At 40.7% G+C, this 25,731-nt stretch overlaps 1 protein-coding gene across 9 annotated transcripts in view; it reads left to right on the forward strand.

The window, feature by feature from the left end:
* st6galnac5a (ST6 (alpha-N-acetyl-neuraminyl-2,3-beta-galactosyl-1,3)-N-acetylgalactosaminide alpha-2,6-sialyltransferase 5a) overlaps positions 1-25,731 on the forward strand; it is an 87,556-nt gene that overhangs the window by 13,877 nt on the left and 47,948 nt on the right. For 5 of the 9 annotated variants that reach the window (XM_034703942.1, XM_034703939.1, XM_034703940.1 and 2 more), the window contains 2 exons: positions 8,374-8,573; positions 9,363-9,575. In XM_034703942.1, the coding sequence (XP_034559833.1) occupies positions 8,553-8,573; positions 9,363-9,575 (234 nt within the window). In that variant the 5' untranslated portion in view covers positions 8,374-8,552. Of the gene's footprint in view, positions 1-2,289; positions 2,387-8,373; positions 8,574-9,362; positions 9,576-25,731 lie in introns of those variants that run through there. The other 4 variants (XM_034703945.1, XM_034703946.1, XM_034703947.1 and 1 more) reach the window with 2 other exon arrangements.

A 25,731-nucleotide genomic window follows, 5' to 3' on the forward strand; every position in this document is an offset into this window, starting at 1 on the left:
GACATGCTTTTAAATATATTACATATTAAAGTGACATAGCTTTTTGCTAGTGGAAACATTGTTGTCCTGATAACCATTAAAAATACATTAATGGAACAAACTGCATCCACATGAGGTGTAATGAGGAGAGGTGTTTTCAGGCTGTGGCCACATCTGACGTCCCCCCTTTAATTGTGATTAAGCAACACCTAAAAAATCCTTAACTATGATTGGCTATTTACCTTTTAGAGGCAGGACTAAATGTTAAAATCAACTATTTTGACTGTGCGTCAGGTTGCTTGTAGTTTTTACTGTATTTAAATGGAGCATCATTTTTATGTCGTTACTTTAAATTGTAAAAAAAAATACTTGACATATCTATTTCATAAAAAAAGTTTGCAGAGAGGAACCAGTCCATCAAAACATTATAGTAAAAATCTTCACACTCTTAATGTTGCCAATATATGTAGTGTATATATGATGGTTAGACTCAAGACAAAGTCAAGACAAACTACTGCTTTTTGAGTCCTTAGAGAATTGAGCTCAGAAGATAAATTTGTTGCCTCTCTGTTGTGTTACATTTGAATGTTAAAAACATTTTAAATTGGAGTATATCATCTTTGTGATACAGTAATTCCAGGAATTAAAAAAGATTATCAGTGGAAATTAAAAGATAAATAAATGCTATTCATTAGCCCACATAATTCATGCCTCCCCTGTATATGTCTCTGCCCCATGTGAGCCACCCTAGTCAGAAAAGTCTGGACAAGGATATGACAGGATTGGTTGACCTGTTCTCAGTTGTTATGAGTAATATTAGCGTTCTTTGGATTGGGCTCTACCACAGATATAAATAAAGGCAGACAGTGCTTAACCATCTATTATTATAACCAACATCAGCACGGAAATCGGCATTGATACACCACACTATGGTGGCCAACAAGGCCAAGAGATTTATGACATGTAACCTGGTAATCTCGATTAGCACCAATCTACAAATCAAGACATGGTGGACATTCATAATCATATACAAAGTCTAAAGCACACATATTGCAAATAAAAAAGGGTCACAAAACGATAAAACTGCATTAACAGCAAATATGCTGCAAATACATAAATAATGCAAATCCAAAAACACACAAACACAGAAAACGCAGGCAAAAGAAAAACGCTACAAATTGAGAGATGACAGCGGGGGTGCTCCAGATCTGTAGGAGATCTCATCATCCATGTAAAACTATTCATATGTTGTATTTTAAGTTTTACATTCTCATGCAACATTAATTGGACTAGCCACTTTGTGTGTTTTCATTTGCCTTCAACTTGTAGTTTGATTGTTTGCACATTATTTCTGTTTTGACTGTTTTGCACTTGTACATCTTTTTCAGCTTCCTTCACTTTGATGATTTCTTCTGTTGTGTCCTCGGATGATTTAGTTAACTAACTTATTTAAAACAGCTTTCCGCTGCTTGATCAGAAAAAGAAAATAGCTCATCAATATTACCGGCCTGTTAAGGATAGAACATGCTCTAAATCAACTCTCAGTGAAAATATGACTCTTCATACCTACTGTCTGAGTCAGCCTCCTCTCTGTGGTTAGTACAGATTGAAACTGAAAAGCCTCATGCACTAAATCTTCAAAGTGTGACTGTATTTCTTCAGTTTTCAGCCCCACTACTCTTCTGGACTGTAAATTTTAGAATCACTACGATCAACATTTCGTTGCTCACCTTTCAAGGCTTGTGCTGGGCGTGCAGCAAACATCTCTGACCTGTTAATAACCTGAGAGATGAAATCTCAGTGTGAGGCCCCCAGGCAGTACAGAGCAGATTTTAGTTCATGCAGAACTCGAGCTGTAAATGAAGCAGTCTGACCTCCTCTGTGAGTGAACAACAAGTGTGGATAAACTGACAGCTCAGCTCATTCACTGCGTCTTTTCCAAACATGATTTACTACATTTTCTCATGTCTCCTTCTTTTCTTTTGAATGTTTCTTACTAGCTTGAGATTTGTAACCACATCATTTCCCATATACCGTATGTAATATATTTCTGAAAATGTAAGTTATCAACCAACATAACCCTTCTGTTTTTAAGTTTTGACCTCCGGTTGTCTAAGAGCTGGTGGTAAGTTGATCTCAGCTGACTGGAGTGTGACTGTGCATTAAATCAACAATATAGGAAGGTGTGAATCATTTAAATCCTTCAATATAGTCAATTAAGTCATAAATTTGATCCTAAAACAGCCAGGATGTCACTGTCGAGAGGCTAAAACTGTTATATTGTCATACTCATTTTTCCTTATTTAGCATACATACAGCAGCATTTTGCACAAGCTGAAGGTGCGGCAGAGACGACTGATCCAATACAAACACAGAGTTACAGTCATCAAGCTCCAATGTGATGAAGGTATGGATCGCTCTTTCAAAGTCATTCAGACACAGATAAAGTTTAACCTCAGCTTAAAGTCTCAGTTGGAAAAAGCTGGTTTTAACTTCCAAGGAGATCTGCTTATCTGATTTAGAAAACTGTCAAAAATCTTGGTGTGATTTTTGACAGGTTGACATTTGTGGACAGCTAGAGGGCCTCGAGCAGCAGCACACTCATCCAGAAGGTTGGGTTGTCCAAATATAACAACTCAGTCTTCTTTTTATAGAGTTTTTAAAAAATTCAACTCCAGTTAAAGTCTGAACATCATTCAGACAGTTCAGCAGTGGCTGTATACTATCTTGATGCTTTGATTTTCAGAGCAGATAGATCTGGAGGTCATCAGCAAAGCAATGAAAAAGAATATTGTGCTTTTTTAAAAATGAAACCCAAGGGCAACAATTACAGTATTACTGTAACTCAACACAGCACCATGGACTGTGTTGGACATGGACGTGGTCTCAGTGATGTCATCAACTGGTTTCTGAGGACGCATAATGAAGCCCAAATATTGTGTTTGCCATGTTTGAGATGTTGACTCCAACTAATTGTAACTTCCAGCTAATCCAGAGACAGGCAAAGAAGTGGAGCTGAGGCTGTAGTCTAGCAAACACAACATGCCAACCTGTCAGTCCAGTTAACCGCACCCTTCCTTTTGATAAGTTATGCACAACTGTGAGCCTAAATATAATAATGATGGAGAAGTTATAAAAAATCAACCACCATGTTTCACAAAGAAGTTAGACTGTAGACATGTTTAACTCTGCTATAAAATTGGGCTCTGGTAGGGATTCCTCCTAGCTACAAGTGGACACTCAATGAACTGCAGTTTTCTACACCTCCTTCATTTCCTAAAACTGGAGGTTTCCGCCTGCATGACCCTTGTGATTTCACGGCTCCTGGTTTTCAAAGTGTGTGTGTGTCTGCCGTGTTATGGTATGTTAGTTCTCCCTCTCAGCTGCACTGCGAGGCCCTTTGAACTTTGTTTTGATAAGTACTCGGTGCTGTAGCTTTCTAAAGAGAATTAATATTTATGCTTAACCGCTGTTGCTACAGCTTGAAACATAAAAAACACTTTGAGGACGGCCCGTTGAGTTAAGAGCTGCAAATTTAAAATCTTTTAAGAGGATTTGTTGTTTCAGCAAGGCGAGAACAAACAAAACTGTGAATCTGTTGTGCAATATGTGGACATATAAAGGGCGTTAATACACAGCAGGGAACATCACACAAACAAAGTGTGCGTGGACACACCCCCACACAGAAATACACCATCAAGAAACAAACAGCAAAATAGCTTTGAAAGCTTGTGAAAGCTTAACTCCACCATGTGTACGCTGGTAAATTAATGTGAAGTCCTTTTTATTGTTGCGGAGCCACAGCTCAGTCAACTCAAATGAATCAGGAAGGTTTATTTCTGAACTCTACATGCTTTTTATTGAGAGGAGAGGACGGTGGATAGATTAGGAAACTGGGAGGAGAGAGAGGGGAATGACATTCAGCAAAGAGCTGCAGGTTGGAATCGACCCTGGCCGCCTGCTTTGAGGTCTATAACCTCTGAACATGGGCTGTGCAATTTAAGTTATATTTTTGGCCTTTTTGCCTTTATTTGAGAGGACAGCTGAAGAGAGACAGGAAATGTGGGGAGTAGAGAGTGGGGGAAGACATGCAGGAAATGGTCGACCGGCCGGGAATCGAACCGGCGACCCCTGCAACGAGGACTGTAGCCTCTGTATGTGGGGCACTCAGACCGCTAGGCCATCAGCGCCCCGGGCTGTGCAATTTAACCACTGAGCTAAACTAGCGCTTCAAAATAATAGATTTTTGAATGCATGTAATGGAAGATTCCCAAAAATGAAAAACATCAGCTCAATAGCTCAATCCTCTGTAAGTTTTGGGTGAGATGGTTTCAGCATCGTCAGAAAGCAAACCTCTCTCATATACTGTAGCGCTTTCCAAAATAAAAGACAACATGAGATGCTATAACATAAAGAGCATCTGACCTTTGCACAGTGCCTTGTATAAGTATGAACCTTTTTTTTTTACCTTCTGCAGTGTTACTATCTGAGATTCAAACAGACTTATTTGGACTTTTTACAGTCTAATGAACAAACAAGAACAGTCCCAAATCAGACCTCTGTTGGATGCACAAGTTTAACCTGAAGGCAGTCGGTTGCATCTGATTTTAGTTAAGGCTTCCACAGCCGAGCACTCAAAGCTTTACACATTTTTAATTTGTGATACTCATGAAAAGCAAAGTAGGGAAGAAACGACTCACACACTGCAGGGCTCCAATATCCTATATAATTAAATTTGCCAAGGTAATGACATAAGTAGTTTTACTCTTCATCAGGAAAACATGAATAAAGGATATCATGGATGTGGAAAAACATCACTCTGTTGTAACTCAGGGGGAAAGAAACTGGATCAAAAATCCTGTTACAGTACAAAGTCAACAGAAAATACTACGGCAAATCACACAATCTATTTACATGTGCAACCATAATATTATGTGCAAAGATTAGTAGAGGAAACACAATGATATTGTTGAATACTATTTTATATAGCTGCATGCATGCCTGTTCGTCTCTACCTGTACCTCACCTCTCGCCCAATGACAGCTGGGATTGGCTCCAGCCCCTGAATGGGATGAGTGTTATGGACAATGGATGGTCTTTATATCCCTATTTCAGAATTATGACTGTTTCATGTTGGTCCACATCATCAAAACCTATAAACCAATCAAATCCACTTGAATCTGCAGTTATAAAATGGAACGTTTAACATGACAACATGTAGTAAAGTTTTAGTGCAGTGAATACCTGGTATACTGGTTTGTGTTGATGTTGGCACCCCTGTGGACAAGGAGGTACCTCATCTAACTGCTGAGTTGTATTTTCTGACTAACCTTCCTATCCTTGTCTTTTTACAGTCAAACATACAAAGTATTGGTAATATTTGCACATCAAATTTAAAAGAATGCAGTTTTATCAGCCTGCTGTGACTCAACTCGTCTTCCACCTCCTGTGGCAGCAGTTACAGTTGTTAAAATAACCATACAGAAATATTCAATCATGTCCCTGAGGATCTTTCATAGGACATATAGAGGCATCAGTATTGATTTCAGTCTGTTTCATTTAGGGTTGCCAACTGTCCCGTATTTGCCGGGACATCCCGTATATTGGGCTAAATTGGTTTGTTTCATACGGGACCTCAATTGTCCCGCATTTTGACTATTAACTCTTGTAAATATAGCAGACTGCACTCTACAGATCCTAGATCAGATAAAACAGCAGTGGCAGATCATATGCCAATCACACCACCTGTCATCCAGTCACAGTCCCCCTCACACGCATCAGTTGTATACAGCACAAATGCGCCAAGTCCTGCAAAAAAGTGTGGAGAGGATTTTCTCTCTGATGGCCATTAAATGTTCAGACTCAAGAAACAGATGCAGCACAGAGCTGATCGAAAATGAACTTCAAATATCTGTAAACTGTGACTTGTCATATAAGGACTTCTCTCTGGCTGTGCAAAAGGACAAAAGACAGCTTGAGTCAGTCAAGAGCAGCAAAAAGTATCCATGGAAAAAGTACATTTGGTGAGTCATACTCCTCTTTTGCATTAAATTTTTCTTTTGCCTGATTTTTGATCTAAAGAGCCAAATTGTGGTTACTTTGAGGTTTATTTATATGAGGTTACATAATGATTCAGTAAGGATTAAAGGGGGATATACAGTCATGGCCAAAAGTTTTGAGAATGACACAACTATTAATTTTCACAAAGTCTGCTGTTTCAGTTTTTATAATGACAATTTGCATATACTCCAGAATGTTATGAGGAGTGATCAGCTCAACTGCAATTCATTGCAAAGTCCCTCTTTGCTTTGAAAATGAACTTTATCACCAAAAACACATTTCCACTGCATTTCAGCCCTGCCACAAAAGGACCAGCTAACATAATTTCAATGACACACAGGTGTCACACACATTAACACAGGTGTGGGTGTTGATGAGGACAAGGCTGGCGATCAATCTGTCATGATTGAGTGACTGGACACTTTAAAAGGAAGATGGTGCATGACACCATTGTTCCTCATCTGTTAGCCATGGTTACCTGCAAGGAAACACGTGCAGCCATCATTGCATTGCACAAAAAGGGCCTAACAGGGAAGTTTATAGCAGCGAATAAGATTGCACCTCAGTCAACCGTCTATCCAATTATCAAGAACTTCAAGGAGAGAGGTTCAATTGTTGCCAAACAGGCTCCAGGGCGCCCAAGAAAGTCCAGCAAGCGCCAGGACCGTCTCCTGAAGTTGTTACAGCTGAGGGATCGGGCCACCACCAGTGCATAGCTTGCTCAGGAATGGCAGCAGGCAGGTGTGAGTGCATCTGCACACACAGTGAGGCGAAGACTTTTGGTGGAAGGCCTGGTGTCAAGGAGGGAAGCAAAGAAGCCACTTCTCTCCAGTAAAAACATCAGGGACAGACTGATATTCTACAGAAGGTACAGGGACTGGACTGCTGAGGACTGGGGTAAAGTCATTTTCTCTGATGAATCCCCTTTCCGATTGTTTGAGACATCTGGAGGAAGGCTTGTTCGGAGAAGACGAGGTGAGCGCTACCATCAGTCCTGTCTCTTGCCAACAGTGAAGCATCCTGAGACCATTCATGTGTGGGGTTGCTTTTCGGTCAAGGGAGTGGGCTCTCTCACAATCTTGCCTAAAAACACAGCCATGAATAAAGAATGGTACCAGAACGTCCTCCGAGAGCAACTTCTCCCAACCATCCAAGGGCAGTTTGGTGATGAAGAATGCCTTTTCCAGCATGATGGAGCACCTTGCCATAAAGCAAAAATCATAACAAAATGGCTCGGGGAACAAAACATTAAGATTTTGGGCCCTTGGCCAGGAAACTCCCCAGATCTTAATCCCATTGAGAACTTGTGGTCAATCCTCAAGAGGCGGGTGGACAATCAAAAACCCACAAATTCTGACAAACTCCAAGCATTGATTATGCAAGAATGGACTGCCATCATTCAGGATTTGGTCCAGAAGTTGATTGACAGCATGCCAGGGAGAATTGCAGAGGTCTTGAAAAAGAAGGGTCAACACTGCAAATATTGACTTATTGCATGAATTCTGTGTAATTCTCAATAAAAGCTTTTGATACTTATGAAATGCTTCTAATTGTATTTCATTATACCATAGAAACATCTGACAAAAACACCTAAAAACCCTGAAGCAGCAGACTTTGCGAAAATGTAATATTTGTGTCATTCTCAAAACTTTTGGCCAAGACTGTACACACTTTCTGCATTTCCAGTTGACTCAGAATCAGAATGTATGCTGAATTCACGCATCATAATCACACCACAATGGCACCGTGCACCTGTCCCTTATTTAGTAGTGAGAAAGCTGGCAACCCTAGTTTCATTATCACTTCAAAACTTGAAACACTGTTTTTAATTCTAGTTTAATGGCATGTTGAACTTTCTCTGTAGTAAAAACCACAGTATTTCCTCTTAAAATGTAATGAATTAAAGCTATAAAGCAGCATGGAATTGCAAGTAAAGCTATATACTTCCAGTTTTAACATGAGTGCAGCACAACTTGCAGCACACACTTTAACAGATGAGCAGGCTTGGTGATGGGGAGTGCTTTCAAGGATGTGAAACACTGAGCAACTTCTCACACTTTCATTAATCTGCCTCATATTTTATGCAGCAGACGTCAGAAGCTGACATGTCATGTATTCACTGTACTCCAGAGTAATCCAGAGCAGAGATCCTCATCAAACATTACTCAGCAGGAGACTAACCATTAAACAAAACTGCCTTATCGTCCTGGTGCAGGTGGAGTCTCTTTAATTAACTGCGCTGCTCCTCCTCCTCTCCTCGCACCACGAACACTGAGGGCGTTAAGACCCAGCAGAGCTACAACACTGAAACATCTGTCGCCTCGCTCTACACAGTATGAATTGCGCCTGGGCTCCGGACCGAAGACACACAGGCAGCAGGCAGGCAGGCTTGCTGGTTGGCACGACGCGGCACGGACCAGAGCGGATTCGGGATGCGAACTGATGACGGTGGATCATGAGAGAAAGTGGAGCCGGATGCACTGAGCCGTAGAGAGAAGACAGCGCGCCTCAAAATGAAGACCCTCATGATAAAGGTCTCTGTCACATAGTCTTATATTATGAGGGAAGTGTTAGTGCTTTTAAATCCAGCTTTGTTCTGTGAAGTGTTCTTAAATCGCTGTAACGCTGCTGTGTGGAGTCTGTCGGATCAAAAGATTAGGAGCCGAACAATGGACATCCAGCTGTGCGCTCCGTTTGGCACTAAGCTCCGGCTCTTTCTTATAATAACAAACAGAACTACAGCATGGAGCAGAGCACGCTGGGTTTGTGTTTTGACTGCGTTTAATGCAAAAACATACATTTGGAAAAGTGCGTGGCATTTAATTTCTTTCAAAAAGTTATTTTATTACGCGTTCTGTGGAAAAAACTCACATCCTGACGAAATGAATTAAAAGTGTGATGGGATGTTTAGGATCTGTGTCTGATATTCAATGTGGATCATATTCATGGAGACTCAGACTGACTCAAACAAGGTCAGGATGTTAATGTGAACTTGTAAATCACAGTTTTCAGCTTTCACTGAGGCGCGCCACTTATTTTTCTTTAATGTGCACCTGAACGCAGCTGCGCATTAAAATGCATGTATGCAAAATAAGTAGCCTAAATGACGGAATGAACAGCCTGACAGCTTGTCAATGTCATGATTCGGTCTGTGCAATCAAATTACATCGATATCACTTTTTTTTTAGTTTTGGTCTCACTTGACATCAACAACAGAAGTTGGGATTCGAGTGAGGTGGAGACATCCCGTATCACCTGTGTGCAGTCTAACTTGACTTCAATGCAGCAGCGCTAATTTGTCATGATCTGTGTCTTTGTGTCAGCGCCATGGGTTCACCGTGCTGCTCGTGCTGCTCACGTTCGCCAGCTTTTTCTTCGTGTACAACAACCCGCGCTTCACCCACGCTGCAAGAGACGCTAACGACACACTCGTCGGACAGCAGGAACATCTGCGGCAGCCCACTGAAGCTCCCGCCAGAGTGGCCAAGCCTCACCCCCCGGCCCTCGAGGGATACGTCGGCATCATCGACCATAAGGTAAACAGATGCGGCCATAAGGCAGGCACGAGGAGGATGAATGCACGTGTGTGGCCTTCAGAGTGAAGGCAGATACTTTCCTTCTTTAGAAACTAAGGCTGAAACTAATGAAACTTCTTAATTGATTAATCAGGATGAATGATCAAACGAATGATGGGTTAGCTCCTTGTCTGAACACGTCAAACTCCTTTCACAGGTTCTCAAAGCCCAAAGTAAAGACTTTCTGTTTCAAATAAACACCAAAATACTTTCCCCTCACAAACAACAAAAGTGTTAAATTATCTGGTTTAACAAGCTGCCACCAGCAAATGTTTGACACTGAGTTAAAAACAAGATTTCTAAAACATTTGGCCCTCACTTTTCTTTCACTTGATTCATCAATCAATCATTGCAGCTCTATTATCCAAACCAACATCTTCTCTTTCTCTCCCTGGTACACACACACACACACACGCACACGCAAACGCAAAGGCAAACACACCTCCCTCCTGTCTAATGACCAGCAGTTGTCTATCTGCACAGCCCTGTGGAGCCACACAGCCTCCCCTCTGTCATTTATCACAATTTTCTCCAGCACTGTGTTGCGCCACACTCAATACCCACCTGTCGTTACTAATAACAGCTTAGGCTACAAATGAAATCCTTGGCTGCATTCTTTCGCTCTAATTGATAAACCCAGGAGACCTGCAGCTCGGTGAACCCTGACGTCACAGTGGGGGTGTATTGACTTGCATCTATTTACCAGCCAGGAGCAAACAATCAATGTGAGTACTGGTGAGCGGAGGCACTGCAAGTAAAGCAGACCTAATCACTGTTTAAAGGGTTTTCAGGCAACATACTGGATAGTGTACGTTGGCTCTGAAGGCAATCTGTGTGATGGGCTGTGTTTGTGTAGCAGCCTGCACCCTGAGTTATTGATTGATGCATCAGTCCTCCTATCATTGTTTGTAATTGAATTTGACTTGTGCAGAATTTAGTAAAGTCAGACTTGTAGATTATGAGACAATAGGCCCATGAGAGCAGACACTAAGGCTCCCTAGTGGTCTTATATAACAGGTTGGCGTCCAGGCCAGAAAAACACAAACTAAATCTGTTTGTGTCTCCGAGGATTAGTTTTTGTGTCTCTTTCTTTGGAAGTAGTTTCTTTTTAGTTTTTTATACTTGGGTTTTTTGTCATCCTTGGTTTCATTTTGAAACATTAAAGGGGGTGTTGTTGTCACTTTTCGCTCTTTGTAAGAAATGCTTCTGTCTGATGCTCAGTGGGTAGAGTCGGTCGTCTATCAATCAGAAGGTTGGAGGTTCGATCCCAAATCCTGCACTCACATGCTGAAGTGTCCTTGGGCAGGACACTGAACCCAAATGGCTCCTGCTGTTGTTCAGCTGTGTGAATGTGTGTGAATGAGATTAGCTTTTACTAATGGTCCCTTAATATAGCAGCCTCTACCATCAGTGTGTGAATGTGATGTGAATGCGACAAGTGGTGTAAAAGTGCTTTGAGTGGTCAGAAAGACTAGAAAAGAGATATCTAAGTACAAGTCCAATTACCATTTCTGTAGTTTGTTTGTTTATGAAACTTGTTGCGGCTCAATCACCTCTGACTATGTTTGAATCCTGTGTTTTCAACAACTGAGTGGGGTCATAGATCCTCTGCTACCAAAATGCCAGTAGCTTTTCTTATCTCTTTGGCACTCTCAGAATTACCAGCTAAAAGCTGTCTAAATGCCACAGGCAACTGCGTTTGAAACATTCACTCATCTGCTTGTCTTATTTCATTGTGACATTCGTTCCCAAACAGGAGACCTTTATGAAAGCAGGGATCTTTAAGCTCTTGCTGCTCATTTGTTTTGGCTGACGGGATAAGCATGCCTTGTGTGTGGGGCGACTCTGACTTCTGGTCTATGTGGGAATTCAGATTTGAAGTACTTTTTGTTCCACATGCATTCTGATCGTTGCGTATCTGCACCGTACCAAAAGTCTTGTACTGAAACAGTCCGATTCGAATTCTTGCACCTTTCCACTTCTACTGTGTTGTCAGAAACTGCAATTTTTCGCTTTTTTTGTGAAATTTAAGTACTCTGTCATTTCATGTAGCTATTTTTTTGTCTCTCTGTAGTCGTCTTGTATTCACGCCATGCTTCTCAATGCTATCATTTTGTTTTATTTGCTATTTTTTCTCTCTCTTTCATCCTCCTTGTGTCTCTTTATACTTTTTTTGTGCCTCTTTGTTGCTAATTGATTGACTTCCTGACTAAACAAACTAACAGTGCCATCAGCCACACTCTCTGTCCCGGGGTCTGTAGGGTCAGGGGCTCCTATGCCTGTGTCCAGTGTGCCCGTTCAGTAATCCATCTATTGCTGAACTGATGCCACCCTCACAGCCCGGGCTAATCAGCACTGCAATCTCTCTCTTTCAGTGAAAGTTCCTGTTTGCTGAAAACAGACTCTAAATCATCAGATTGTGTCACAGCAGGTTGATTTGCATATGAGTAATTTGACTGCCTCCTCATTGCTCTTGTTGCTGTGTGGATGAGACAAAATACGCAGCGTGAACATGCATCAGCTGGATGGATGTGAGAGTCAACACATTGTTCCTGAGCGGCAGAAAAAGTGGCTTGGTTGGTTAAATGAACTTTAGCTAAATTAAACACCAGGGGCTCTGAAGAGTCGCTTTATCATGTGACTAAGTGAAGCTGACGAGCAACACAAGGTGGGACGATCGTTCATCTAAAAGCTCTCTGTGGTGGGTGCAGAAACCAACAGGTGTGGAAACCTCTGCTGAGACGTTTCCAGGGAGAAATGCTGCTGTTTTGTGATGAGGTTTCACTTTTGAGTCACTCAGCGCTGCAGGAGATGCATGTTGGTGGAGTCACAGTTCACTTTACATTGGACGCACTGTACTCTGCAGGTGCATGTAGTCATGGTGACTTCATGTGTACATAAGCAGAATGAAAAGGTTTCAAGGAAAAGGGAAGTATCTATTAATATTCTTTATTTGCATTTTTTCACCTTGTTCTATTTCACCATCATGATGTTATAGCTGCACTCTGGGGATTTAGTGACGTCACAGAAACTATGCAAGACCTGAGAAAATGGATTTGTCCGACCATTAAACCCATCATACATAAAAGAGTTATTCAAGTTATCAAGTCATTGGAAACACAAGAGAGCATTGAAACTCGTAACAGACATTTTCCTCTTACTCTTATTAGATTTGAAGGTTAGATTATAAAACATGTTCCTGACCTACAGTTCTGTTCTCACTCCTCGTCATTGTCTGTATCTGAATCTTTCTGTAACTTCACTCTTACACATTGACAGTGAAGGTGTATTTTCAGATGGACAGTAGAGAGATTACTGGATGAAAGAGGAATGAGGAGCATTAAAGGTCACAAACCTGGGACTGGTCGTAGGTCGTGTTCAATACTGTAAGCCTTGTACTATCAAGAAACCAAGAAAATGACTGGTCTGCTGCCATGCTGGTCAGTTTTAGGTCTGTGAAGATCTCCTCGAGGCTCAGAGCCAGAGAAAGCAATTTGTTTTAGAAGCATTTTGTTCATTATTGTTGAAATCCTCTTTACATCCAGACAGCAATCAGTAAATCAGAAGCTATGAAAAAAAAATCAAATCTGGTATCAGTGACTATTAAAGGCTTGTATAAAGTCAGTCAAAGCATTACTGAATGAAATGATGGGATGGATTATCCAGGAACAGCCCAGTAAACAGTCTGATATGGACAGCAATGTAAATGATGCTTTGCGCTCCACCTTGTAATGGGAAAAATACAGACATGATAGTATGTTCTTCCTGCATTGATTAGAAGTTAATAAGTTACAAACACACAGTCTTCTGTGATTTGATTATTGTTATATATTCACTTGACGAAGGAACAGACCAGACAATGAGAGGTCACAAAGGTAACCAGAAAGCAAGAGATAGGAAAAATCTCTCTGATTTGTTGTACAGCTCAGGGTGTGGACAGGACAGGTTGAGTTGTGTGAGTTCTTGTGTTAGTGGGAGAGACTTTGAGATTTTCTGCGGTTGGATATTTTTAGGAGTCTAGATTATTCTTGCTGTGTGCTCCAACAGTTGCCACCCCATCAAGTTGCCATGTTGTACCGACATGTTTCTACCCCACTACATAACAGATAAACTATAACTTACACATTTTTGTGTTTAGTGAGTGGTCGTGTGAGATTCATGGGTTGGAAGACGAAGAAGAGAGTTGTTGTTGTGTGCAAAGAATTTGTATCAATAGACCTTTTGATTTTGAAACTTGAAAAATGGAGGATCATACTTATCATGCTTCACAGGAGCTTCTTGTCTTTAAAGGCCACCATAGCCTCACTGACAGGAGGGGTTAGCAAGGGAGCGATTCAATCTAGAATCTGAGCAGTACATATCGCCAAATATTCCAACACTGTATCTTTAAGACTTGGTTTAAGGGTTCAGGTTCAAGCTTAAGTTAAAATTAGGCCTGTTGCTGTGAGAAGTCATGTTAAAAACAAAGGTAATTCTATATAGAGGGTGTTAAGATTAATCAATCTGTGTCAGTTACCAATCTATATTTTCAGGATTCAAATGTAATGTAATCGGTACAATTGTAATGTGAACTTGTTGATGGCCTGGTTTTAAAGTTATGATGCGGTTCACTGATGTAGTGCTGTTTTTTTCTGCATACTTGTGGTCAATGTCTTCAATCTAAATCTTCCCTAGTAGGCACCAGAATCACTAGTCTGTAACCCAAAATGCAGGTCACATGTCATGTCTAATCTGTAGCTCAGCCACCTGCCACTAACCAGTACTTAAGCTCTGGTTAATGGCTGCTGCCATAACGCCATAATGCTCTACCACCCAGATGTAAAGAAGCAGAGATGATGGTTGACATGTTGTAAAAAGGGGCGATAATTTGTTTGTAAGCTGTGTGTGGTTAAACAGGCATATAACCACTCCACCAGAGCAATGTGTAACAAGAGCACAGGTGGACAAAAAATTATCATACTTTGCCATGAGTGTGTGATGCAAACCTTTTTTGTTTGTTTGTTTGTTTACATTAGCCTTTTGTCAAAAATATACAAGGACATTTTATTTTGAGACGACACACTGTCTTAGATTTTCTTCAATAATATGACTTATAAAGAATATTGTGATTTAGTTATTAATTTGCATCAAATTGAACCAAATAAAATTGTAGTGAATCGTTCTGTATTTTCATAAATTGTGGGATCGTCTTGTAAAGGACAGATGCACGAAGGTCCACATAATCTGTCTCTCAGTCATAACAACAAGTTAATCACCTACCTGCAGTCAAGGCTTAGGGCCATGTGTGCACACTGAATTTATGCAGACACACACTGCAATGAGTGCATCTGCTGCCATGACTGCATGGAAGTCCTGTTAGGCTGTGGGATTCAAAATGCCATGACAGCTTCACTGTCCTGTAAGAGAGACAATTAAAGGAAGCACTTCAGATTATTTTTAATCTATATGGCTGCTTTTTGCACACCCAGTTAGAGGCTGTATTGATGAACTCTGCAGCAGAGCTGTGTGCAGTCCAGATTCTGCTCTAAGACCTCAGTAATTTCGTTGATATATTTTTTTTATTATTGTCAATAAAACTTGCACTCCAAAATCAGAACAAGTGTGTGAAGTTTTAATGTTCAAACTCTGTCTTTAAGTGGGATGATGTGGCTGGAACTTGTGCGCACAACATCCCAACCCAGTGTATTAATAGTCCAGCATTGCGGTCAATATGCCAGAGGCTGTTCAGCTTTTAGTCTTGAAATCAGAATAATTTCACAGCTAGGTCACGCAGGTCTCTCAGAAGCTGAGCAGCACACATATATGGAATGAGTCAGTCATATTTTAAGAAAGCTGATAGGGCATGCAGCAGGATCTCTTTTTTTTATATCACTGCCGATGCCGATATTCAGTGACCGTGTACGTTCTGATTTGATGAGGATTTGTGTGTAATGCGTCAGTAAAGCCGGCTATGGATGAAAATTGATTTTCCCGCGGTGACGGGAGCAGCTGAGCATCATAAGTAAACCACCAATTTATTTTTTCTTTTGGCAATAAACTTATTGACATTTTGGTGACAAGGGACATCAATTAGGGTGACGGCTCCACTGAGCATCATTTATGCTTCTTCAAACGTACAATAATGTCACCCTTCACATTCTGCCACTGCAAGCTGCAATCAATACTTTATGATTCCAATGCTCTTCGCTACCGCGGTATGTGGTGTTGCATAATGCAGTGCAACCTTCACATACATCGCATCCACTTTTCTGAGACATTGTGTCCGCTGTGCTGTTTGACAATAGGAAGAGCCTCTCTGTGTATCTCGGAGTGGAGGAGTTGTTAGCCTTGACTTGCGTTTGTTCTGCTGCACTGCTGAACGATTTAGGTTTGGAAAAAACACTTTGACATGAACATTTGTCTTCTTCATCTTCTTCAGCCTGCTGACCTCTCTGCCACATCGATCTTTCCAAGATATCAGCAGGCTGGCACACATGGTGCAGGGCCAGTAAGCCTTTGACTGCCTGACTTTATCTCCCACCAGCGTATTAAACTCATCACAAACCAGAAAACATTTTGAAGCCTGAAACTTCCCCACTGACTCCTCTTGGCCAAGGAGCCAAAACATTGACCAAATAACTGTGGACCTTTTTGTCTCCTTATCCTGGGATACATTTTTTTCTGTGATTTGTGAGCACAACATCATATAAGAGACTCAAGTCAACTCAAATACTTTGCACCAACTTTTTGAAATGCAACATGTTTAATTTAGTGCAGAATGAAAGCTAATTCATTTCTAGCCATGCAGCAGTAATAGATGGTCTGGGCATGTGCTGTGAAGACTTCGCTGGTGAGAGGAGAGATAAAGAAGCAAAGAAAGAAACTTTGGAAAGAGATGAAAAGAAAAAGAAACTCCAGTAGAGTAAGGGCAAAGAGAATGAGAGAGGAGGACAAAACCGAGAAAGGGTAAGGAAGGAGAGAACGATAAAAGAGAATATACGACCGTGGAGAGGTTCAGCCTGAGAGAATGAGACAAGAGAGGGAAGAAGGAGGCAGAGACAGACACGTGAGCGAGAGATAGAGAGTGAAATCCCAGAGGGTTTCCTTTCTTCTTGCAGTATCCTCCGTTTTATTTTCCTAGCGAGGAGGAGGAGGAAACCACTCGTCTGCCTCTCTTTTGAGACAGGAGCACGAGACGGCGTAACCATCTGCCTCTGATTGACTTCAGTATCATGTGATTTCAAGCCGATATCCAAAAAAGACAGGTGGAGGACAAGTAACGGAGATTTTGACTGAGATGAGGGAGAGGAGCCTTGGCATCCTCATGTCACCGGAAAGGGATGAACTTGGCTCACTCTTCCTCTCTAACAAGACACAGGATGTTTTTTTATGATTTGTCTCATCTTAATGACATCCAGATTCATCCTCAGTAGATCATGAATGTCTGGACTAAGTTCTGTATGATTCATTCTGTAGATGATGATAATAAACAGAATAAGAGAGGAATTTGACCCACAGACAATACCAGATCAATTGTGAGATAAGCCTCATGGTGTGTTTAATTAATCTCCTGGTAACCATGGATATTTGACCCTGATTTCATGGCAAGCTCTCAGATATTTGTTGAGATATTTCATTCTGGGCCAAAGTAGCAAACCAGTGGAAAGACCAACTCAAATCTGGAGAAACTTACAATCCCAGGATGATTTTAACTCGCATGGTGAAAAACAAAACAAAAAAACTTCTAACCAGCTGTAGGCAATCCCTCTGAGATTGCATGAGAAATTTACAAAGCAGATCCTCCTGCACAAACTCTGGAAGGAGTCCGTTTTAGACTCACTGTATCTGAGCTGGAAATACTCACCGACTGGGTACACTTTGCCTGAAGGCATGAGCCAAGGAGAACGGAGCCATCTGTGCCGAGGAGACATGACAAGGCATCCCTCTCCCAACCACAGCTTTAGTGACAGCTGGAGAAGTGAGATGTTTAATTTTTCATCTCAGACAGTCACATCTTCAATGGTTCTCTCTGAGCAACAAAGCCATTTTTCACCGTTCATTAGGATTTTTCTAAGCAATCAGCCAGCTGGATAGCAAGACAGAAATCTCCCCAATTAGGCTGATATGGCCAAGGATTTTGTGGCCATTTAATCCAAACTACCAGTAATTGTGAAGTCTTCTGCTCTCTTTGTGTGGATGTGTGTGCATAAACTTGTGTATGCATGTGTGAGTTCTGAGTTTTAAATTGCAATGTGACCAGGACCAAACATTAGCGATAGATAACCACTATTTTTATGCAGAGACCTTGTTAGAATACTAAAAGTGCTGCGATTCCGCTGAAGAGAAAAGAATAGTGGTTTCGTTATGCCACAGCGGTCCCAATTGGGGCATAGTCTTGGATTTCAACTTATCTCCCGTGCATTCTGCACCCGCCAAACATAACACAGCTTCAGGCTCTTTCAAATGCAGGCCTGGAAAGCAATTATGGATGAAGAGTAGGAGGAGGAGGAGGGACGTTACCTCTCGATAAGCATTCCCTCGACGGGGTAATCTCACACTCGCTGCCTTTTGGCATTCTGTGGTTAGGGAATCACAGGGGAAGTCATATATTTTCCTCTACATAAAGGAAGTGGACAGGGATTTTCTTTAGGCGGATGTCAAGAGATGAATGGTGATTTCATGCTTCTCCGTGTTTTAACCTTCGGTGCTTGGTAAGCTGCAGCCTGTGGGGCGCTCTCGTTATTTGACCCCTGAGAGACCTGTGAGGAATCTGAAAAGGTTAAATTATGATAAATGGATGATACCTTTTGGCACAACATGGGGAGATAGATGACAGGCTGTCGTTGCCTTCAACCTTGTTGAGAGCAAATTCAAAGAGTGGGCAGGCAGGAAGCATCGCAGCAAAACCCAATTTCTTTGCTTCTCCTTCCTCTGGCTCCAAAGACGCACAAAGTCTGCTACATTACTCAGCTCTGTAGCCATGATTAATGAGTATGTCCTCCGTGGTGGGAGAGCAGAATGATCAAACTTGTGTTTTGGCGTAATTTCTTTTTCAGTGCTCTGAGCATTTCCCTCTCAGATTAGAAACACACAGGGTAGCATGGGGTTATTAGTTTGGCACTAAAACAGTGAACTTCTTGACCAAAGGAAAGGACATGCTGGCAGAGTTGGTTTTGTAGAAACAAGACATGATGAAACAAAGAATGCAGAGTTGTTCCAATACTGGTACCAATGGCACAACACAAACACAACACAAACAGTGTGGTGCTTGCAGAGAGCGTAATGTCAGTCAAAGAAAGCAAAATGTCAGCAGTGTTTTATCACCGGATTCATATATTTTTAATCACTCTGGGATGGGAGAGTTACTCAGCGTTGATCAATATCCAAGTCTAAGCACTGAAATAAGTATTGATAATAAAATCTCTGAAAAGGTGTAGAGGGAACTTTTGTCCGTATACTCCCTGAAGAAGAATCAGACGTCTGCAGCCTTGTTGTGTTTTGCTGATATGACAAGAAACCGTCCCCTGTTCCACAATGTTTACCTTCAGTCGAAACAGTCTCCATTACATAGCAGACGTTGTTCTATATCCCATCATCCTTCCATTGAGCTACCAGTGTCATGGAGGTTCATAGACTCTTCTTTGGTCTTATTCTTTCACTGACAAGTCTACTGATGACACCTTCACAGGTATTGTGAAGTAAGCAAGCATCTTTCCTGAGCGTATACAAAGCTGCTTCCCTCTCTTTTTCCTTCCTTCCTGCTGTAGGGACTCCCGGTAATTCAGGTTATACCAACAACCGGGTTTTTCATGGGACCCCAAGTCTCTGTAGTGTAAATCAGGTTCTTTAAATAGTCCTTACTGTCTCAGAACACTCTCATACGGAGGGTCACTGAAAAGTGAAATAACATGCAAACAGGGAACTCATAAAGGTAGTATGTGAATGCATGTGTAGAAACAATGCAGATGCTTCTACAGAGGTAACCAGGGCTTGCAGAATAGGTTAGGAGGATCCACAGTTTGGGCTTTCAATCCATTACCCAAATGAACAGCTAAGATATTAGGTAATCTTTTTCTGGTGAATGGTGTTCGGGGACAAGGTGAATCAGTGCAGAACAGCTGCCCTGCAGGCTCACAGTGACCCCATAACATTTATAATTAGGGCTGGACTCATTTGTGATCCTATGATTGAATGAGATTGGGCTTGTTCAGTACAAAGCTTGACTGTCACATCCTGGTTTTGGGTTGTATAGTAGATTGTTTTGCATGTGTGCACAAGTCTCAGGTTTGACCTTTTGTAATTTGAAGCATCAGATTTCCTCAAAGTTAAAGGATTAGAGGGTTTCAATGTTAAAACATTTCAGCGGTTCACAGAATTGCCCTCCTGCATGGCTGCTAACAGCCAAATAATTAATCAGTGTATGGCAGTAAAAGAGGTTGTACCAAAGTCTGGGTAAAAAGTGGTTTAGTCAACCTCACTGACTGTCTTCACCAAGGATGTGCTGATGAAACTCATTTGTTAGTTTTTAATTTAAAGTCTGACTGATCGACTAGTTTGAAAGGAAAAAATCATTCAGACAAAATTTGGTTTTCCAAGTTTAGCTAACAATTGCAGAGCTAGCAACCCAAGCCTTAAGTCCGCCTTGCAGAGACCTGTTCTGATTATACATGGCTCCAGTTGAGTGTTTATATTCCAGTTTAACCAGACACAGCCTACATACAGAAACATACAAACTCTGAGTTGTGAGTAACAACTTTGTGAGCAGACGCAAGTGTGCATGTAGATGCATGGATATAGATATGCATGTATGTAAAACAGTACAATGAATAGAAGCACAACTCTTTTGCAACCTTAATCTGAATATTTGTTGTTTGTATCAAAATAATGAACCTACTCATTTCACATGTTGTGGTGTGAACTACTGACTTGTATTAGATTCACATTTAGTGACCTGAAGCATTTACCCCACAGCCTGTTTGGTTTATACTCATTAGATCTGGTTTTATTTTCAGGGACTTCTTCTATTTTATTAAACCCGAGTCTAGTATGTCTTCGCTTGCAGAAAAATAGGTGTTTGAGTGAAATTTGCAAGTCAGAATGTACTGATGATCATTCTGTTATAATATAAAGGGCTCCTGAGAGTTTGCTTTATGGAGGTGTTAGCTTCGAAAGTGCTGCAAAAAGCTGGTCTTCAAAGTGTGAGAGGGAAACAAAACACAAGTATTTGTTACAAAAATAGATCAATAATGAAGCTTCAGAATAAAACAAACTAAATAATGTAATCTATGTTTTGGTGTGATATGTCCTGGTGAGATGTCTAGCTGTGCGTCTGTGGTTCAGAAACATAGAGAGGAGGTGCATGGAGAGTCCTTCAGTCTGTAGTTAACTTTTCTTTTTCTGATTGCACTGAAAACTGTCCTCACTGCTGCCAAAGCAAAGGTGTCAGTGCTGTTCTGCAGTGAGCATCGACTGAAGAACAAGCAGTAATTTTAGGAGTGTAGAGGACAGAATTTGTCCTTCCAGCTCTGACACAGTGTGAACATGCGTGACAACAGGCAATCACTATGGAAATCTGCTCTGACTGTGGCTTTGTTTGTTTCAGAGTTTTTCATCCGAGCCCTTCACACCTGTAAGAAAATAAAACTCTCACCATGGCAGGCTTAGAGATTTTAACTTCACTGAGATCTTAGGCAGGCCTGAGCTGGAGCAAGTGGGTCACACTGACATGTAGGTCAACAGTGGAAGTTTCCATTATTTTCAGCACAGCTAAATTGATTTTCGGAGGGGAGGGGGCACAGAGTGATCTGTTTCAACACAATCCCATCAAAAGGGCTCCCAGACTCCATCTCATGAATTTAAAAAATCAAGTATAGTTGCAGAATGTGAGGCGTATCACAACTCCTGTATATTCCTGTTTACAATGTTTTATGAAGCAGGGTCTTCAATGTATGTCCACATAAAAACACAAGGCTCTACTGATGATAAAAGAATGTCTTGCAAGTCATTTTGCTTCCTTTGATGTTGGTAAATATGAAAATACCCATGAGCCTCAGCTGCTGTTGCCAGAACAAGCCAGTTAGGGTGGTAATAAACAAACTATAGTTGCTAGTATTTTTAGATAGACCCACAAAGGAGACATCCTTCCAGAAACCAGAAGACATCAGAGTATTTGTGCTCCGACTTAATCTTAGATGATTTCAACTCCAGAGCTGTGCAGTGTTAACTTTTTCTTACAAACAACCTTCAGTAGGTGTTTAACAGACCTGTGAAAGTTTTTTTTTATCACATCAGAGCGTACAGCTTGTGAGTCCTTGTTCTAATTGTGCTCTTCATTTAAGTGCACTTGACCCTGGAACAAAAAACAACGATTCACAGTGAAATCAATACACTTTTACCTTTCAATCATTTTAAACGTGTTTTTCTATGACTTTATTGAATCTGTTAAAAGTGTTCAACCAAGATGACACATTTAAAGGTTTTTACTCAGACTTTTGTTATATTTACTTTTGATGAATTATCTTGAGCACTCATTCAAATTTATCTCATGTTTGGAAAAACTAAAAACCTCTTTATTAAGCTGATCGTGACATCGACTGTTTTTTATTTTGCTGTGAGCCAGTTTCACTTTAGGAGTGGATCACTTTCTTATTTCTTATTATTTATTAAATTTTATGTTGTGTTTTTATTTGTGAATCACTTTGTTAATTTTGAAAGTGTAAATTCAGCTTGGCTTGCTTGCTTGCTTACTTCCCTCTGGATGATCTTTAAGTATTAATACAACTTAATCAGATGCATAATAACTTTATATAGATATGAATATGCATATACACATTTCAAATCAAAGTTAGAAATAGGTTTACCATTTAAAACAATTAAAAAGTTGTTTAATACAATACATTTTGAAAAAATAGCTACAAATACTATCAGTTTGGAAAGTGCCGTACAATTCAAATGAGAAGAGCAGCGGCAGCAGCTGAGAGACTCATAGAGAGAAGGCTCCGTCATCTTTAGATGATGCAGATGAGGAGCTAGCAGATCTCATCAAGTGAAGGGAATTAAGTAAGAGTGTGTATGCTTGTTTATTTAGGTCTGTCCTGAGTTCTGTGCAGAAACGATGGATGGTTGCTTTTTGCATTAAAAAAAACGGAAATTATACGATTTAACAAACTAAATTATATGATGCAATACAATATGATAGATATGATCAACTGCAATGCAACACAGGATATACCTGTGCCATACCATACAGTAGATTCTCTACAACACGATATTATAAAATACGATATTATCCCCTATGAGAATTTTTGTCTGCAAACTCTTAACTGCCTCAACAGTAGTACCAATACATAACACAGTATAAACAACAACCCACTTGCAAACAGATAAACATATATTGAAAGAAACTACCAACAACATATATTGCACATTACTTATATTGCACATGATCTGCGCTTAAAAAATAAATAGAAGAAGATAAGAAATTCATGACACTATTTCACAGCCTCAAGAAACATAAACATTTTGACTGAGCTGGGTACAGAGAAGTTTTTAAGTTGGTTCAGGTTACATTGTTGGACTCTGTATCGTCTGCCTGGTGGTAAGAACTCGTACTCAGAGTGGAGGACTGACACTTTTTTCTTTAGTAAACACTGGATGCGCAGTTAGACGTGCATCTTTCTGATCACACCAGTGGGCCTTTTCACTTTAGAAGGAACTCGACTTGTGAGTCAAGTAATCCTTATAAACCTCTGTCTCGTGTCAAACAGCAGTTTGATGCGGATGAGATAAATACGTTTCTTTGCCTGAACTTTCCTCAGCACTTATTATCCTCAGCTTTGGTAAAAAATGAGTCAGTCATCACATACCAAAATATCCTACAACATCCAGAGTTGAAGCTTTAAAACTCTTAGAAATGTAGTTTCCAAACACAACCCAGAGCAGGGGAGAAAAAGAAATGTTTTTTACTGTGAAAACTCTCCTAATTGTCATTTTTTTGGCAGAAGAAGAATGGCATAAAGACAGCTGGCTGCAGCTAATAAGATTTAACAGATGCAGAGGATCATCTCAGTAATGCTAAGGAGTTTCTGTCTATTTATGAGCTGAAGACGACTCCATTTCCTCAGCTCGTAATCAGTGTTCATTCTGTCCTCAATCACCACCTCATTAATAATGCAAAAAAAGGCTCAATGATGATGATGTTAGCCTCAGATGCTCTAATAACTGAGGGGAACAGTATCGACCGCACAGACATTTGTGCAAGTTTTAATGCTCCGAACTCTCTCTGTTACAAACTTCAGCCGCAGAGCAGAGAGCTGTGGGAGGCACCAGTCTGATGGTGCTTTATTTATCCCCTTCATCAAATTTCAGAGGTAAATATTCTACTTTCTATGAAACCATCTGACAGAAAACTTAGCTCTTAGTCAAAGAATTTGTGATGGAAAAGATTAAAAATGCCATGCATGATTAAACCAGTGGCTACCAACCTTTGACTCCTTAATTCCTTGCCTGAATTCCTTGCAAGAATTTGTGTCTTCTTCAGACTGTCATGCCTTGTTTACAGCGTGTAAGCGAGGGATTTAAAAACTCCAACACGGCAAGTATTAAGGAAGTATAATAAATAAAAAACAGTAATATGATCTGGGGGATGACCCCTCTCCCGCCAGACAGGCACTAGAGGCAACTGTTATGATACTGGAGCTGAACTTCTTGGCTTGTCTACGGCATTGTGTTGAGTGTGAGCACTGTACTGATACCTTTCTTTGTTTGTATGCCACAAATTTCTTGTCATAGTATCTTAGCCCTTTTGTTATCGGTGGCATAGCTTTGTAGCTACGTGGCAGTACAAGTGAAGGCTGCAGCTTCTCTGATATAATAGCATGTTGTCTCTCTGGGCCAGAAACTATGTGGTGAAAGAATGACAACAGATTTTTGCAGCTGCAATTACGTGCTCACTCTACTTAACTTATACCATCTCTCTACATTCTTGTTGGAGGAGAACATCAGTCGAGGCAGATGGCCGTCTAACATGAGTCTGGTTCTGCTCGAGGTTTCTGCCTGTTTAAAGGAAGTTTGTCCTTGCCGCTGTAACTTGCTAAATACTGCTAAGTTCTCAGCTCATGGTGGATTAAGATGAGATAAGACTGAGTCTTATCCTGTCTTGATGTTGGGTCCATGTTAATAATTTAACATAGAGTACAACCTAGACCTGCTCTGTTTGTAAAAGTGTCTTCAGATGACAATTGTTGTGATCTGGCGCTATACAAATAAAAAATGACACTCACTGTAGTTTTATAGTTTTGTGTCGGTGTACTGGTAGAGCAGTAGATATACTGGAGAGCTTTAAGCACATTGACATCTTCCTGGACAGTAAACTGAGCTCTGGCTGAAAATTCACAGATGTATAGATGTCCACAAACTGAGGTATCTCCCAGTAAATTAAGCCTAACATGCTGCTGCTTCTTTAATGAACCTGTCAATCTGTACTGGACCATTCTCACCAGATCTTGTAATTCCTCATCATTTCTTCAAAGAAAACACTTCATTCCTCCACTCATTACTGCAGTTGTGTGATTCACTTCTCCCCCCTTTTCCTAAAAAGCTGCTGATCGGGGCTCATTAAGGGATAGAACATTGTGGGTTCATCCTCCTAACAGAGAGCTGTTAGCATGCATGCAGCATTGTTTGCGATTTCATGAATTCTTGCTGGGACGAATACTCTGAGGATTAGACTAATGAGGCTCATCACCTTGATAAAAACAGAGAGAAACCTGAGTGATTTGTTGATGTGACTCCATTCCAACGCTGCTGGCAGGATTTTTCTTAACTGTGTGAATGCGACTCTCACTCGCATGTTCCCAATCACCAGTTTGGCTATTATCCCATGTATGCCCATTAAGGTGCATGCCCATTAAATAAATGAATAGGTAGTACTTTGGCAATAAGCATTAGTGTTGTGATCATTTCAGCTGTGTTTCCCTGTTAAGAGTCCGTGCAGAAAGAAGATATTTTCACTTCAGCTTGGTCTCTCTGCAAGTTAAAGTTTTTCATACAGACAGATTCATCATTTTTATTTACACCAGCTGTTGACTTTGTCTTTTAACAGACAGCAGAGGAACAAATACTAAAGCCCTTTACTTCA

This window comes from Notolabrus celidotus, chromosome 15, assembly GCF_009762535.1.
Source record: "Notolabrus celidotus isolate fNotCel1 chromosome 15, fNotCel1.pri, whole genome shotgun sequence".
NCBI lineage: Eukaryota > Metazoa > Chordata > Actinopteri > Labriformes > Labridae > Notolabrus > Notolabrus celidotus.